The sequence below is a fragment of the Meriones unguiculatus genome, chromosome 2 (assembly GCF_030254825.1).
Source record: "Meriones unguiculatus strain TT.TT164.6M chromosome 2, Bangor_MerUng_6.1, whole genome shotgun sequence".
Lineage (NCBI taxonomy): Eukaryota > Metazoa > Chordata > Mammalia > Rodentia > Muridae > Meriones > Meriones unguiculatus.
In genome coordinates, this window is record NC_083350.1 from 100,939,585 (window position 1) to 100,956,683 (window position 17,099).

A 17,099-nucleotide genomic window follows, 5' to 3' on the forward strand; every position below is an offset into this window, starting at 1 on the left:
AAGTTTTGCTTTATTTAACTTTTGATTTTTAAACAGGTGCAGATAGGTTTACATAATATAAATAGAGGCCAGATCCTACTTGCTTTCAGATAAAAAACTAGATGTTTCGCAGATGTTTATCCAGAATGTCTATTCTCCCCCCTTTGAACGAGAATAGCAACTGTGCCACCAAGCAGGCTTTCTCAGGTTGTTCACTGTGCACATCCTTGCGATGGTTTAGAAATGCGTGTTGAAAATATACTGCTTTATCTACAATGACAAGAATATGAAAACTGAAATAACTCTTAAAACTGAGACATGACGATTGCCAGTGTTTAACTAACGCCATTGATGAGACCGTGAGTTTTCAAAGAAATGCACTTCGGTTTTTTTGTTTGTTTTGTTTTTGTTTTTTTCTGGTGTATAATTCCCTATGACATTTTCCAGTGAACTCCTGAGATTTCACAATGCTTCTTCTTGGCCGTGTGTTCTTAATGGAGGACACACTACTCTTCTTTCCCATAACGAGTCACTGAATTGTCACTCCATGCATACCTCCTGTGGGGGCTGGGGGACACCCTTACCTGGATGACAGGTACCAAAACAATATTGTGATAAATGATGGGCGCAAGGAGCCCGTAGCACTGGGTCACTGCTTGAAGGGCATAATTGGCATCATTGAGGAAGTTGCTGAGATCTAGCGCCACCAGCACATTCTCACATTCCATCAGTCTAGCGAGCTATGCAGATATAAGAAACACTGTTACTCAGGCTGAATGTCAGGCCCTCAATTCCACGTATCTTTAAGGAACAGAGACGGCAACATGAACAATAATATGAAGAAAATCTAAATTGAGAAAGGACTCTACCTCTCCCTTAATGCTACACATGCATAGCATGATCTTGGAAATAAACTCCAGTGTGGCTTGTAAGACAATACAAAAGCCACTAACAACAGAAAATGTGGACAACAATTTTATTGGCAAACAAACAAACAAACAAACCATGAGCTATATTTTAACTTCAGAAAAAAAATCCTCACAAAACCATAAATTGTGGTGAATAATGAGTAAAGTGTAATATATCAATAATATTGTACCCACTTGATTAACAGATTCTAATTTCACTGCTTAATTTGCAAGAAAATGGAATGTTTTCACCAAGCCAGATTAATTCTTCTATTTATATTTTCACTAACTAAATAGAAATGATGAAGAATGCAAACTTAAGGGTTGTACTATTAATATGTCTTCTAAAAAGACATATTAAAATCTAAAAATCCTCTCTTTTCCTTTCACTTTCCTCTTGGGGAAAAAGTTTGTTGTTTTCTATTTATAGCCACGTTCTTCATAAGAGAAACTGTACAAACACTGGCCAGAAAGCTATATACAAGTAGCTTTTACTGGAATGGTAGTTTCTGGTGTGAAATTCACCAAAGCTCATTTTAAATGGCTTTTTCAAACTGGGTGTGGCAGACAAGAAACTGTTCTGAGAACCTGAGCTCCAAAGACAGTGAACTGGACTGGAGAAAAGTCATTTTACAGGTATAGGCCTCATGTGACAAACTACTGGGTTCATTAGTCAACAAATCAAAAAGGTGTATTGAAAACAACTATTACCAAAAAGAAAAAAAAAAAAAAACAGAATAGGAATGAAAGTAGAGGTCTGAATCTTCCATATCTAGTGATGAAGGTCAGAGCAAAGAGAGACTCACAAGCTAGAATAAAGGCCTAATATAAAATCATTATTAAAAACAGAAATCACTAGGGGCTACCGACTGCAGAGCCTGATACAGAAGCTCTGGGAGTCTGTCACTGGTAGAGCGATTAGATCCCTGCCTCTGTATAAGCATGCGATTTTATAATTCAAAAGAGATGGCAAGTTAATATATACCAGCATGGAACATCTCTAAGAAAAGGGACAGTTTAAGGAAAGCAGGTGGCTGAGCAGAAAATTGGTTGAGATCCCATTTTGTAAAGAATAATAACATGCTAATCTTTGCATAGTTTTCCAAAGCCGAGAAACCATATAAAAATGAAGCCACCATCTTCTCAGAGGGGTGGGACTACAAGTGTTTCAGTGTCCACATTGTAGAGATTTAAATTCTGAAGTATATCCTGGTCTTGTATAGAGTGGGGAAAAGGCAAATGGAGAAGGAAGCGTGAACTGAGCTGTGAGACCTGCATAGAATATAAAATATTGCGACAACTACAGGCCATGTCTTCTTGGTCCATTCACCGGGAAGGACACATACCCCAAAGGAATCCATCCCTGAAGCATAGAGAAGCAAACATGGAGGAAACACAGGGTCTCAGTGTTCGGCATTTACTCACTTGTTGGGCAGGGAAAATCTCATTGCCTTTAATATTATCACAGAAGAGATTTTCTTCTTTAATTTTAATGTCACTCATCACAAAGATATTTCTAAGGAAAAGGTATAAGAGGATCGAAGAAGTGTCTGCCAAAATGTTGGCGTGAAATCTGCAGAAGAAGAAGAGCGGTGTTAAGTGTGGTACTGTACAATGACTGGACTAGCACATCTATTCAATGTGTTTGGGTTCACCGATTCTCAGTATCTACACAATTACCCTGACAGTGACGGTGGCACACGGAATAGCTGCTCTCGGGTGTCCATTTAAATGAAAACCAAAGGGAAGTCACAACTGAGAGAGTGGAGCAGCCGAGATTAGGCCACCAGTCTATAAAGATAATCGGTGGCAAATGTTCCTCGTTCTTACAAATAAACAGTTCGGCCCCATCAACATGATGCAATTATAGTAAATCAGGTTGGGGAACAGGCCTGGTAGCACTGCTGATGGGCTTCGTGAAGATGAGGACCATTCTAAGCAAATTCAGCGAGAAATGGCGCTGGTTATTTTTGATTGCCTTTTCTTTTTTTAATATATTTTAATTCTTTATTAATTACATTTTATTCCCTTTGTATCACCCCTGTGGTTACCTCCCTCCTCCCGTCCCAATCCCTCCCTTCCTCCACCCTCTGCATGTATGCCCCTCTCCAAGTCCACTGATAGGGGAGGTCTTCTTTTCCTTCCTTCTGATCCTAGTCAATTAGGTCTCATCAGGAGTGGCTGCATTGTCCTTTTCTGTGGCCTGATAATGCTGCTTCCCCCTCAGGGGGAGGTAATTAAAGATCAGGCCAATCAGTTCATGACAGAGACAATCCCTGTTCCTATTACAATGGAACCCACTTGGATACCAAACTGCCATGGGCTACATCTGTGCAGGGGTCTTAAGTTCTCTCCATGCAGAGTCCTTGGTTGGAGTATCAGTCTCAGGAAAGACCCCTGTGCTCAGATTTTTTGGTTCTGTTGCTCTCCTTGTGGAATTCCTGTCCTCTCCAGATCTTACTGTTTTCCACTTCTTTCCTAAGAGTCCCTGCACTCTGCCCAAAGGTTGCCCATAAGTCTTAGCATCTGCATTGATAGTCTGCAGAGCAGAGCCTTTCAGAGGTCCTCTGTGTCAGGCTCCTGATTTGTTCCCTCTTTTCTCCTTCTTCTGATGTCCATCCTCTTTGCCTTTCTGGATAGGAATTGAGCATTTTAGCAAAAGTCCTCCCTCTTGATTAGTTTCTTTAGGTGTACAGATTTTATTAGGTTTATCCTATATTATATGTCTATATGAGTGACTATATGCCGTGTGCGTATGTCTGCTTCTGGGATAGCTCACTCAGGATGATCTTTTCCAGATACCACCATTTACCTACAAATTTCATGATTTCCTTGGTTTTTATTGCTGAGTAATATTCCATTGTGTAGATATACCACAATTTGGTGCTTTCCCAGACAACTAGGAATAGTGCTTCCTCAAGATCTAGCTATACCTCTCCTAGGCATATACCCAAAAGAGTTTCAAGTACACAATAAGGACATTTGCTCAACCATTTTTGTAGCAGCCTTATTTGTAATAGCCAGAAGCTGGAAACAGCCCAGATGCCCCTCAGTGGAGGAATGGATGCACAAATTTATTGCCTTTTCTAAATTGCAGTCCACAGAGCCAAAGGTCAGCAGAGCTTTGAAATATGTGGGTTCTCTTTTGTTTCCAATATACACATGCCCTAAGGCCTAATTGATAATAAACCTTCACACTCAAGCTTTAGGTCCATCCGCTCTCTGAGCCTCCTTACACCAGGAAAGAACCTGACATCAGTAATTCACACTTGAAGTTGATCCCCCCATGTTGAACTCTGGACTTCCTTACTGGGGGCAGGGGAAGGTTAGTTCTCTTCTCTTGCCCCACCCAGCAATGCACACTGTACTTTCTTGTTGGCCTCACAATGGCCCTCAGTACCGTGACACATGCCTTCATCCTACCTATCACTTTCTGGCTCCATTACATTCCCTGCACAGCCCAGAGTCCAGTTAAGTATCTTCAATAGTGAGATTCCCAGAACCTTAGTCTCTGCCTCCTCTTCTACCATCACATCACCCTGTAAGCACATCACTGTCTAATTTTTCTAGCTTGTCACAACACCAAGTGCTTGTTCACTTGTTTATTTTTTTTCCTTCACCTTTTCAAAATAGCACACACTTAAAGCCCTACTGTGTGCCAGACTCTCTCTTAGGAGTGTGTCCTGGGAGACAAACGTGGATCGAGCGGACTCTGAGCCATCAAGAACTGGGCTTTACCACAAAGTTCTGCATCAGCTACAACATCAGTGCTGCTCGGGGGCACGTCAGCTCTTCCTGGGAGCCCCTCTGTGCATATGGCTCCAAAGAACATTCTGCCAGCTCCGTGGGCCATACTAATGTCACCCGCATTCGCTTGTATCTTCAACCTCTCCCTCTACACTGGCTCCCTTCCCTCTGGAGTCCAAAAGCCTTTCTGGGAGCCTGACTTTCAAGCCTCTTCCTGCTTCTATTTTCTCTTTTCTCTCCGCCCATGAATGGTCTTCCCTTGTTTATCGGTTTCCATTTCATTATTCACGAAATCATTTCTGGTTTGTGGTATCATAGAAGTCGCTCTCTGGAATTCACTGGTGGCCTCCGAATTGCCAACTCTTAACTATCTCCTGATTCCTAGCCTGCTCAGCCTTTCTACAGGATTTCCTTGAGCCTGACATGGCACTTGCATGGGCTAGCACAGGCCAGTCCCCCGGGGGATGCCCATGTCCCTCAGCAAGGCATCTCCCAGGCTCCTCATCTCCTGGATAGCTCCCCTTCAAAAACCTCTCCTGGCTCCATTTCTTACACCTGCCCCTTTAATGAAAGCAGCCCCAGTGCTCTATACCAGGATTGTCTATTTCTTGCTAAAGTTCAGCCATCATTCCCTAGTTGAAGACAACCACCTTTTCAAGATTTCAGTGGTGACCTCCACAGACAATTTCCAAATTGCCACCTCTAGCGTTGACTGTCTCCTGAATGTCAGCACTAAACAAAACATCTGCTATCATCTCCTGACCTACAAAAGCATCCTGCTGGAAAAGCAAAAGCAAAGGAAAACTATCCCCAACCCCACTCATTATCTTCTTCCACACACACTCCATTTCCCTTAGTAAATGCCACAGACTCTCCAGCTGGTTAACACTGGGAAGCCCGGTCGCTTCCTCTTCTATACTGCAGTTCACACAAAACCTAACTCTTATCTCTTTCTTCTCTTAAAATGCCCCTCAAATCTTTCTCCCATAGCACCCACAATCCTTGCATAGAGCAAATGTTAAGTCCATATTTGTTTAATTGAAATGGAATTAAGCTTTTAGTATAAATAAGTATCACCAACACCCTACTTTGCCTATCATTTATATTTTTAAGTTCACGATCTATGAGGGGCAAAGGTTTATATCTTTCAGGCATTAATAAGCAGGAGAGGTTTGTTTGGTTTTATTTTTTTTTTCAAGTTGTAGGCATAGCTTGAAACACCAGCCCGAAATGCTCTGTTCTGAAACTGTCCTGAAGTCCTACTCCTTTAAGGAAAAATGCCAGAAAAGTCTAAAGCTAGTCAGCCGTTTTCTTTGGCTTCTAGTGGCATATTGGCAACTGATGAGAGTCTAATCCTGGGAGCCTTTCTGGAGCAAAGGAGAAACCCCTCATGATCACAGTCCACACATCAAGCCCTTACCTTAACCACACCCCCTCCCTGCTCAGGTTCAAGCATCCCCAGTGAGTGCTCATGTTTTCTGCTCTAGCTGCTACCACTTGACAGTTTTACTCCAAAGCCTTTGTCCATCTGCCACACTGTTTTCCTGACTCTAGAAAGGATGTATCTAACAACGACTCCAAGACCTTGGAAGATATGCACTTTATAATTCTAGTTAAATATACTTTTACATGGGCTATCTTGATTTGAAGATGAAAACACGAATTTGGGCTTTCATGGAACATTTCTAATTACCTTCTCTGTGTTATTGTCATGATGTTGCTTAGACAGACAACCGACTGATCATCCTGAGGTGGAGGAGCAACAAAATAATCCCAGACTTGTGAGAACACTTTCTTAGCCAACTCATAGTTACCAATCTGATAGGCGACCTGTAACCAAAATAATAATAATAATAATTAATAATAATAATAACAATTGTCTCAAGGTGTCTTTCACTTGGAACATGTATATTTCAAACAGAATTCTGCCATATCCCACCACTCATTAATTTCACATTTGCCATTCTGCTCCATGGTGCCACAGTGAGGAAATGGGGTGGCCATAGGTGGCCACTGGCAGCGGGGGCAGACACATTTTGAAATCTCTTTTATTTCTAAATTGCATGGAAACCTGAAACTCTGTAAGGATGTTTCAAATCCTCATAAGCAAAACAAAGATCGCATCTGAGCCAAATTAATTTCATTCCCATCCATCTCAGCGGCTCTCCCCATTTATTATAGATACCGTTATAATGAACAATCTGCTCCAAGAGAAACAATCAGATTTCCCCAACCTGATATGTGAAATAGATTTCATTCTTCCCTGGTTCTGACTGACACTTTCAGAGCTTTTGTGCAACAAAGAGCTGGCAGCTGAAAAGAGTATAGAATAAAACAGAAATGCTCTCCAAGAGTCCATATCTTTTAAGTTTAACAGCTCCAGTGTTGGGAAAAATAATTTCACTTGTAAGGTTTAAAAGCTCAATAGAAAAAAAAAATTATCGCCAACTGACCTTCCTCTGATAGAATATATTTAAGGGAATTTCTAAAACTTCCTCTATTTAAATACATACATAACACGAACCTTCAGCAAATGACTTCCACACTGCTTCAAATGATAAGGCCTAAATAAATTCATTGCATTAAGCACAGAAGGGACATTTTATTAGGACAGAATCCACTTGTGGGAAAAACTTACAAGGCTAGAACTGTCAAATGATTCCTCCTAACTCACCAAGCAGTAAGCTTTCCTGAAAGTGTCTACTCTGTGCAGAATGCTGGAGGAGCAAGCACCTGTCAGCCCAGGAATGCCCTCACCACCCACGTGACTGAAGACATAAACCACACAACAGCACAGCAAAGCTCTGAAGAAGAGCACAATTCTTGTGGAGATCTTAAGAATTAGAGAGTGAACATTTGAAAATTGGAGAGAGCAAGGCTTGAGTTGAACCTGAAGGCAAGGATACAGTCCCAGCTGGTACAGTTTAAACAGGCTGTGAGAGGAACAAGGACGTGGAAAACGGTCAGAGAACACTGCAGACAGACTGGAATGATGAATCAGAATTGGAAGGAATAGGCAATGTGAGAAGGAAGTTCATATAGTAAGTTCACATAGGACATAGAGGTTCTGTCAGGCCTTGAAACCAAGTAGAATTTTCTAGATGCAAAGTATTGCGCTAAACACACGGGCCTATGCCATTCACTGCTCCTTGCAGCCCAATCAGACCCCTCTGTGGGGAAAAGGTGGAAAGCAGAGCGTGGAGAAGCTGAAAGTCTGCACGGAGCCAGACAGTCAGTAACAGTAATACAGTACAGTCCTTGAGTGAGCATGAGTCACTGCTATGGTGACCAAATAGGTCCAGCAACAGTCACCGAAACACCACGTGATGCCAAAATGGTCAAGGGAAGTAAAAGGGTATGTGAGGGGTTGGTAAACCTACAACCGAGCCTTCCTTCTTTTAAAATCATGTTATCAAAAACCCCAGTTGCCCAAAAAATAAGGTGTTGGACTTATCTAATGTTACTGGCTTAACTAGTGAATACGGCTAAACAAGATGTGCCAATTACAGTAATAATAATTATTATTATTATAATTATAATAATTATGTTATGAACTCTTGAAGCATTATAGGCTTTTTAACAGGAAGTGCCATGATGTCTGCGTGTTCAACAAAAATTAACCTAAAGGTGCTGGAGAGAGCAAATTTTCGAGGGGAAGCGGTGACATGATAAGAAGCATCCTAAAACACCAGTGGACCGCGTCAGATACCTTGTCCTTGATAATGACCCACATCCAGCCTCCAGAATTCCACAGTCCAGGCTTGCTTCCTGCTTCAATGGCCTCCTTCCCTTCCAGATGCCTTCACCAGGCCCCTCCTCCTCCCTTGCTTTTTCTACCTCGGTCTGCTGACTCCTTGGGCTTCTCTTTTCTATGTTTTCCTAGTGATAACATGTGGTTTGAACTGTCACATGCTGTTCTCAAAACTTTCCCACATCCATCTCTCTCTCCCAAACCCCAAACCTATCTTCCAACTTTCAGTTCTCCCCTGCTCCCAAGAACACACTAGCATAGCCTCACACTCAATTCAGATGATGTCAGCTCTGTCCTTCGCTGCATTGGTTCCTGTCGCCACTGGCAAGCCCCTTCCACCTCTCACTAGAATTGAGGGGAGAAGAATGCTTCTTTCCTGCTCTCCGTGTCTGTTCCCAGCTTAACCAGCTGAACCTCTGAAAATACAAGTCTCCTGTGACGAAGTCTGAATCAAGGCCACCCAGGAGCACCCATTTCAGGCAAGGCAAAAGCCTGCCACTGCCCCACATCTTCAGGCTTCTGCTCCAGCTGTTCCTTCTTCAACATGCTCTCCCCTGGAGAATCGCTGCCTCACTTCCCTCGGGCCTCTCCTCAGATCTCACTCTCATCTCGCTCTCATCTTGCTCTCCCTGATCGTCCCACTGAATACCGCCATTACCTTTTGTTCTTCCTGTGCGCTCTAGATATGTGTCCCTTCCCACTCATCCTCTTCACACTCTCCTGAATTGAATGAACCAATCAGACCCTCTCTCAAAAACCTGGATTCAAATTTAAGGACTTTCTGGCCTGGATGGCTAGAATTAAGGAATATATAAAATTCAGGGACTGCCATTTTCCTTTCAAAACTAAACAAGTAAAGAGAGCCCATCTTTACAGAGAGTAAAACAACATAGACGTACAGAGAGAATCAAAGGTATAAAAGAGTAGCCTTGCCTTGACCCCACAGCCTTCCACAGCTCATGCCTGCCTTACCTGAGCCAGGCTGGCTCCCTAGTGTACAATCAGGATCCTAGCTGAAACAGTAAGTAAAACTATCTGCACGCGGCCAGATGGTGGTGACGATCTAGATAAGTAAAAAAGACATTTCATACAGAAGAGAGATGACATTTAGCATGGAGCCTGATGCAAAACTGTCAACAGTTCATCAATAAATAGATGAGCAAGGAGAGTGGTGACAGTCAGAAGATGAGAGGGAAAGGAACAGAAGGTTTTTTAAGAGAAAATACTTAATTTTTTACGTATTGCTCTGGCTTCCTTGCTTGTTGCTGTGATAAAAACAAAGAGCTACTTTCAGTTTACATCTCCAGGTTACACAGTCACTCTTGAGGGAAGTCAGAACTCAAAGCAGAAAGCATGGAGGAACGCTCCTAGCTGGCACCCTCTATACAGCCCAGGATCACCTGCCCAGGCCGCAGCACAATCACAGTGGGCTGATCCCTCCTACAGCAATTAAGACAATTAAAACAAGCCCCCACAAACACATCCCCAGACCAAGCTGATAAAGACAACTGCCCAGTGAGACTCTTTACAGCCAATTCTAGACCCTTCCGAGTGGATAGCGACTGCTAACTAAATCACCCATAGTTCCTTCTTTCAAATTTAAACTCCTGGGCAGAAGGAAACCTTTACACATCAGTGGGTTCTAGTGACTCCATCTCTGAAATGGGAACACGCAAGAGCAACACTTCCCTCACTACTGTCCCTCTTGAGAGTGTGACAATGTTCTCATGTTCCATCCTGCGAGTCCGCTGCGTCTCACCAGGAGGACCTGCTGACACACCAGGCTGGGTAGAGGCAAGAGAAAACTGACAGAGAATGATGTGGGGGTGCAGGTGTGGCCCCACAGTGATGCTGCGCTCTCACACAGTGGGAACACAGCATGTCCAACACTTGAACTCACGGAATCTGAACAGAGTTGCAAAAAGACATGAGCTGATCCAACAGTCAGACCTATCCATCTTCTACCTAAGAAACTTTTGGGGTGTTGCTGAAGCTGCCTCAGGCATCCTCCCTAGAATACAGTGGGGTTCCGTGCATCTGTTTCCTTAACTATCAAATGAAAATACTCATTCCATCACATAGAGTTACTGTCAGAGTTTTTTCAAGTGGAAAAATAGTATTTGAGTGTGTGTGTGTGTGTGTGTGTGTGTGTGTGTGTGTGTCTGTGTGTGTGTCTGTGTCTGTGTCTGTGTCTGTGTCTGTGTCTGTGTCTGTGTCTGTGTCTGTGTCTGTGTCTGTGTCTGTGTCTGTGTCTGTGTCTGTGTGTAATAGAGACAGTGATGTTTTTGGTCATTCCAGAATGACCAATTTGCACTGTACATTTCTTTGTGGTGGTGGCATTAAAATCATTTCTTCTAGTTTTTAAGACATTCAAGTATTATTCAGATATAATGACTTTAGCATTAAAACTCTCTCCTGCCTACCTGTAATTTAAATGCCTGTTGAATAGTGTCCCTCCTTTCCCTTGACCCTGACCTCAGTAACCACCATTCTAGTCTCTACTTCCAAGAACTGGACTTTATTTTAGAACCAGACATCATACATTTGTCTTTTTGTGACTGGCTTCTGGCTTAGTCCCTTCATGTCCTCCAGGCCTGTCCATAGACTTTGCTGGTGTTTAAGGCTGAAGAATATTCCACTGTGTACACTTCATCAGAGTAATGTGTATGATCGCCACATGAGCTATCACCTCTCACCTCCCAGATGGTCCATTATCAAAAAGATGGAAGGCAGGGAGTGTTGCAGAGACAGGGAGACGGGGAAGCCCTCCTACATTGCTGTTGCCGTTGCTAGTTTGGAAAACACTGTAGAAATTTTAAACACTATAGAGAGACTAAACAGAACAGAGAACAAATACAGCAGCCCCATTACTCAATAGACACCCAAAAGCTGACGCCAGCATGCCAAAGAGGTGTCTGTATGTTCACAGAAGCATGCGCTCAAGAGCGAACATCCAGAGGCAGGCTGCGTCCACCAGCAGCAAAGAGATGGGGGGAAGACCTGGTGAATCCTTTGTTGTTGCAGCTTCTTCCATACCTTAATAATTGATATTTACCATTTCCATAGCACAAAATGCCCATTCCTGTTGTTCAATGAGCTGGCGGTAAGGCTGCGGCTGGGAGCCATATAACTTGGCCGTGTGTATCACAAGTAGGAAAAACAAAATAAAATACTTGGACTAAAATCATAATCTCTAATGTCAAAATTAGGACCCACTCACAGATTTCTAGTTTTCTATATTTTATAATATATTCTTTAGCTATTCCCTGCTTTAAAAATATTAAACAGAAAGGAGGCCAAAATTACGGGAATGGTCACAGAAACAATATAATTCTAAAGGACTAAGCTACTAGCGATAGAGGACCTGCTAAAGACTCACCTGACTTTATTAACGTTTATAGAATAATGTGGAGCAAAAGTACAGCCTAAACTCCCCCCAAGGCCATGCTAAACAGAAGCATTTGGGGAAATAGCTCATCTTTTCTACATAATACTTATGATAAAGCATTTTAATAAACAGGATTGTCCTGAAACTTAGAAACTCAACCACTATTATGAAAACTGGATTATACTTTTAAAAGAAAGGTTTATATTAACCTAGAATATATAAAAACTTAATCCTTGAATTTAAGAATTAAGGGGATTTAATAAGTGAGAGATTTCTGCTTTAACCACTTGGCATTATGGGAGATTGCCCATCAGCCATCTGGAGTGACCTAGAGAACTCCAAATACAGTGTCAATAAAGAGACACAGGTCATGGCTTCACGGCACTCCTCATTATCCCAGCAGTATGGCCTGAACTTCATTTTATTAACTTTGAATGAAAGTTCTGCCAAATGGAACCCAAGAGTCAAACCACTCCTGGGAGAAAAATTAAGTCTTGATGAAATATTCAGCACCCCACAATAACTCCATGGCTGCAAATTAGAGAATATATTAAGTTCTAAAGAAATCAAAATACCAGAAAACCATGAGCCAGTGTGACATGCTGCACCAATGCTTGACAAATTCCAGCAATTCTCTCGATTTAATTTTCTATGAAAAATATGATCATATAAAATGCCACATCTAAGCTTATAATACCAATCAACTATTAAAAGAAAAATAGCACAGTACAATAGAAATATGATAAAATTTAGAAAGCCATCCACTCTACAGCCAACAATGGGCTTTAAATAGGCTTTAAATTAGATACTTCAGACCTAAGTCAATGAGTCACTCTGGTGTCCTGTTCATGGGTGACACGTCTTCAGTCAGACAACAGCTTTTTCAAGCAAGAAGGTCAATCATGAGTGCATTTATAACTAACAATAATATTCAGTGTGTACTGTGAGATAAATGCTACGGTTAAACATTTGACATACATAATTCCATTGACATTCCTAAGATCTATGAACATCTACCACTGTTCTCACTTCACTGATAACAATCACTTGCTCAGTACCACATGGTACTGTGAGGAGCTTGAATCTGAACTTTGTTTTGCCTGTATCTATTGACCTGATAAGTTCCTTTCTATGGATTTATCCTCTAAAAGCAGTCAGGGTATAGTTAAAGATTTATATGCAGTTATGTGTATTTTAGATTTTTATAGTAACAATATACTGACAGTCTCTAAATACTTTCAGTCCAGCAAAAGGAATTGCTAAGGAGACTATATGTCTGTAAGGTTCAATACAGTATTAAAAACAAAAACAAAAACATGAATTCTTCAAGGTGGGGGAAGAGAATGGGAAGGGTTGGAAGAAGGAAAGGGAAAGGAGGGATTATGTAATTATATTTTAATATTTTTAAATTAACAACTCAATAAAAATGGGATCACTAAAAAGTTCTTCATAGGAAATTTTCTAATGCAATAAAAAATAAAAATTATTAAGTAAAATATCATGTAAGACAGTGTGTATAGTTAAAATAGTATACATATGAGTGTATGTACATTGCATAGTTATATATAATTGCATGATAGATGATATAGATTGATAGATATATAGGTAGTTGATAGATTAGATAGAGATAGATGGTAGGTAGGTAGGTAGATAGATAGATAGATAGAGAGAGAGAGAGAGAGAGAGAGAGATAGACAGACAGATAGATCTATAGATAGACAGACAGACAAATAGATAAGATTCCAAAAGGTAAATAAATAGATGCACAAAATAAAGAGCAGTCTCTGGGTGTGGGTTTCTCTTGCTGCTGCTACTGACAAGTTGTATTGGATTTTTTTTTTACAGTGTTCGTGACTGAACCCAGAGCCCTATGCATGCTGGGCTAGTATTATATTACTACTGAGCTACATCCCCAGCATGTACTGGGTACTTCTGTGTCGCAGATGGTGGTCCCTGTCACACTGTATGCTGCTTTCTCAGCATCCCTTACCTCTACTCACTAGATGCCAGTAGCATCCCACTAGGCTGTGACAACCAGAAATGTCACCAGACATTGACAACACTGCCCCAGGGTAAGATCTGCTACTCAGGGTAGTAGCAGATAACGTTTATTTATATGCATTGCAGTGTTTCCCAAGACGTCTAAAATTACATTTGTACTCCTGGGGGGAAATGTTCTATAAGAAGGCAAATACACTAATAGGGGAAGCAACAATTCGTGTTTTATGAAGTAAGCAGCAATCATGGAAAATATGTACCACAGGCGCTGTGGAATGTCTACTGTGATTTCTCTTCCATTGGAAATTACTGAGCAAATGCTTAACAAACAAAAACAAAAAGGTAGAAAAATAGCAGCCATCTTTTCTACCTGTGTCAGGTACATCCGAACTGTAACAGCAGAGAGAGGCGGGTAAATGAGAATTGGTTTTGTTGTCTCCCCAACTGCGTCACCAACGAGTTTACCATTGGAGGAATAAGCAGCAACCGCAAATATATATTTTTCATTAGTTTCCAAACCTTTAATTTCAAAGAGGCTTTTGCCGTCGGCTGGTATCTGTGAACAGAAACATTTCAGCTCTTACTCAGAAAATGAAGGCAGTGTGACTATGAAAACATGATTGGGTAAACCCTGCTCCTTCGCTGTTGGATCTTCGTTGCGACTCGGGTTGGAATTAGTGTCGATCCACTGCTGTAATGACCTCTAGGGGGACACACTCTTCATGGTGGTTAATAAGGTCTCCTGACGGAGAGGGTGGCATACCGCTTCTCCTGAGTTTGGGAGGTGATCGTTGTTTAGTCTGACTTTTCCATAGCTCCCTTCTGCTTTGCAGCCCAGTATGCAGTACCAGGACACCTGGAGGGGAGAGAGGCAGCCAGCTGTCACCTGCGGTGTGCTTAACAGCACTCGATCTTCTCTGTCTGGGTGCAGCAAAACCAATAATCTTCCCAAAGGAGTGGGAACTCCTTGGTTAAGCTATGAAACCTAAGCTTATGTGCACATGTGTTATCTTTACAGAGTAACAACAAATGTGGGGCCTGCTTACCTGAGACAACCAACATGTAAATATTACCTACAATTTCTCTGTGTGTGTGTGTATGTGTGTGTGTGTGTGTGTTGAAGTTAAACAAAATCTCAGTTGTCAGTCCTTACCTTCTACCTTGTTGGAGATAGGACCATCATTGTTTTTCCCACACAAAAACAACAGTCTAGCTGGCCCACCAGCCTTCAGAAATTCTCCTTTCTCATCCTTCCTGCTCCACATAGGAACAGTGGTATTAAAAACCTCCCATACTGTGTGTCTGGCTTGTATACGGGTTCGGGGAATTTGAACCCAGGGCCTTATGCTTGCTTGGCAAGCACTTTTCCCCACTGAGCCACTCCCAGGCCCTCATTATTGCCTACTCTAATGACTATTAACTGAGCAGGCCTTTGTGCTAGCTAACATTGGTAAACTGGCATGAACTTTCCTTTTCACTGGCATATATTCATTCTGCATACTGATGCATCTCATGAAGACATTTTCATACAAATAGACCAAGTATTCTGACCATGTTCATCGTCCCTCTCTACCCCTGCTGTTCTCATTCAGTCCCCCAGTCTCCCTCTCTGCTTCCATGTCCTATATACATGCACAACTTAGTACATCTACATAAAGCTGCAGTTTGAAAATGATCGAAACATGCAATGTTTGTCTGTTTGAGTGATTTATTTTGCTTACTATAATAGATCTCCACCCTTTTCCTAAAGAACAACGTAATTCATTCTTTTTATGGCTGAATGAAACTTCATTGTGTATATATTCGCCTTTTCTTCATCCATTCATCTGTTGACAGGTTCTATAACTTAGCTATTGTGAAGATGGAGGGAAACACAGGTGTGTAAGCATCTCTGTCATATCCTACTGGTACAAATCCAGGAGGGATGGAACTTGATCACCAGGTAGCTAAATTTTTGTTTCCACCACAATTTCCACCATGGGGAGGACTGAGAACTAATTTTACTTCCGCCAGCACTTCGTAAACACTCTCCTCTCCTGCTTCCTCACCTACATCTGTTGTTCTGTGTTTTCTTAATGAGCCGGGATCTCAGTGTTGCTTTGGGTGGCTTGTCCTAGTGGCTAAAGATAGTGAATATTTCTCATATGATCATTGGCCACTTTCAGTTCATCTTTTGAGAACTGTTGTCCATTTTGAGAGTGACATTTATGAGCCACCTGATGGGGGTGCTGGGAACCAAGTCTGGGTCCTCCGCAAGAGGCAGTAAGTGCTCTTAAATGCTGAGCTATCTCTCCAGCCCCAAACTTAGTCTTCTAAGTCCTTTCCATAATCTAAATAAAGCCTCTGTCAGTGAGACGGCTAGCAAGGACTTTTCTCCCATTCTCTAAACTCCCTCATCAATGAACGGCCCCCTTCACTATACAGAACTTTTTAATTTCATGCAATCCCATTTGTCAAATCCTGCTTTTTATCTGAGCTATCCTAGTCCTTTTCACAAAGTCCTCTTCAGATACAACCTGTTCCTGTATCTTGAGGTGTTTTCCCCCAGTATGCCCAGGGTTTCACATCTCATATTAATGTCTTTGACCTATTTTGAATTGATTTTTTTACAAGAGATAAAACTCTGGTCTCATCCTCCTACATGTGGACACCCAGTTCTGCAGGCACAATTTGCTGAAGAGACTGTCTCCTCTCCAGTGGATGTTTTAGGCATCTTTGTCAAAAGATCAGGTGGCTAATAGTCACCACATTCCTTTGAGATGGAGTTGCTATTGTCATGGGAAACCGAGATGCAGAAAGGCTAAATCATTCTGACTCAGAGCAGACAGACACAAAAGTTGATGGCAAAGACAGCTTCATCTTGAGGGACACAAGATCTGACTAGATGGCAATGGAGATCACCATTTGAAAGATTTTCATGGGGCACATACATATGATGAGAACAACAAGGAATGGAAGAGAAGGAGAGTAAGACACGTGCAGCAGTTACAGCGCAAGTATCTGTGGAAGCCCGAGGAGGACTCACCGAAGCACGAACCGGGAGCTAGCCTGCATGCGGGGTCTCAGCACGGAGTCCACTCCAGGTTCCTTTCTTTTAAGAATCGTTTGTATAAAACCACCTATAGCCAAACCACCCAAGGCTTCCTGGCTTCATCGGATGAGGCTTTCTGGGACAAGTGCCTGACCCTTTGTGCTTCCAAAGAAAACTTCTCAGGTGCTTATGATATATATGACCAATTAAGAGTCCTAGCCAACATGAGCAGAAATGCAGAAACAGGGGAAGAGAGAGGAGAGAGAATGCTGAGAAACTGGAGGCTGGAAGACCAGA

At 41.9% G+C, this 17,099-nt stretch overlaps 1 protein-coding gene across 1 annotated transcript in view; it reads right to left on the minus strand.

Annotated features, from left to right (window-relative positions):
* Positions 1-17,099, minus strand: part of Cfap54 (cilia and flagella associated protein 54) — a 339,812-nt gene that overhangs the window by 220,219 nt on the left and 102,494 nt on the right. Inside the window, exons 24-28 of the mRNA XM_060377920.1 lie at positions 14,535-14,627; positions 14,142-14,327; positions 6,328-6,464; positions 2,313-2,460; positions 564-719 (exon numbers count right to left, since the gene is read on the minus strand). Of these exons, the coding sequence (XP_060233903.1) occupies positions 564-719; positions 2,313-2,460; positions 6,328-6,464; positions 14,142-14,327; positions 14,535-14,627 (720 nt within the window). The remainder of the gene's footprint in view (positions 1-563; positions 720-2,312; positions 2,461-6,327; positions 6,465-14,141; positions 14,328-14,534; positions 14,628-17,099) is intronic.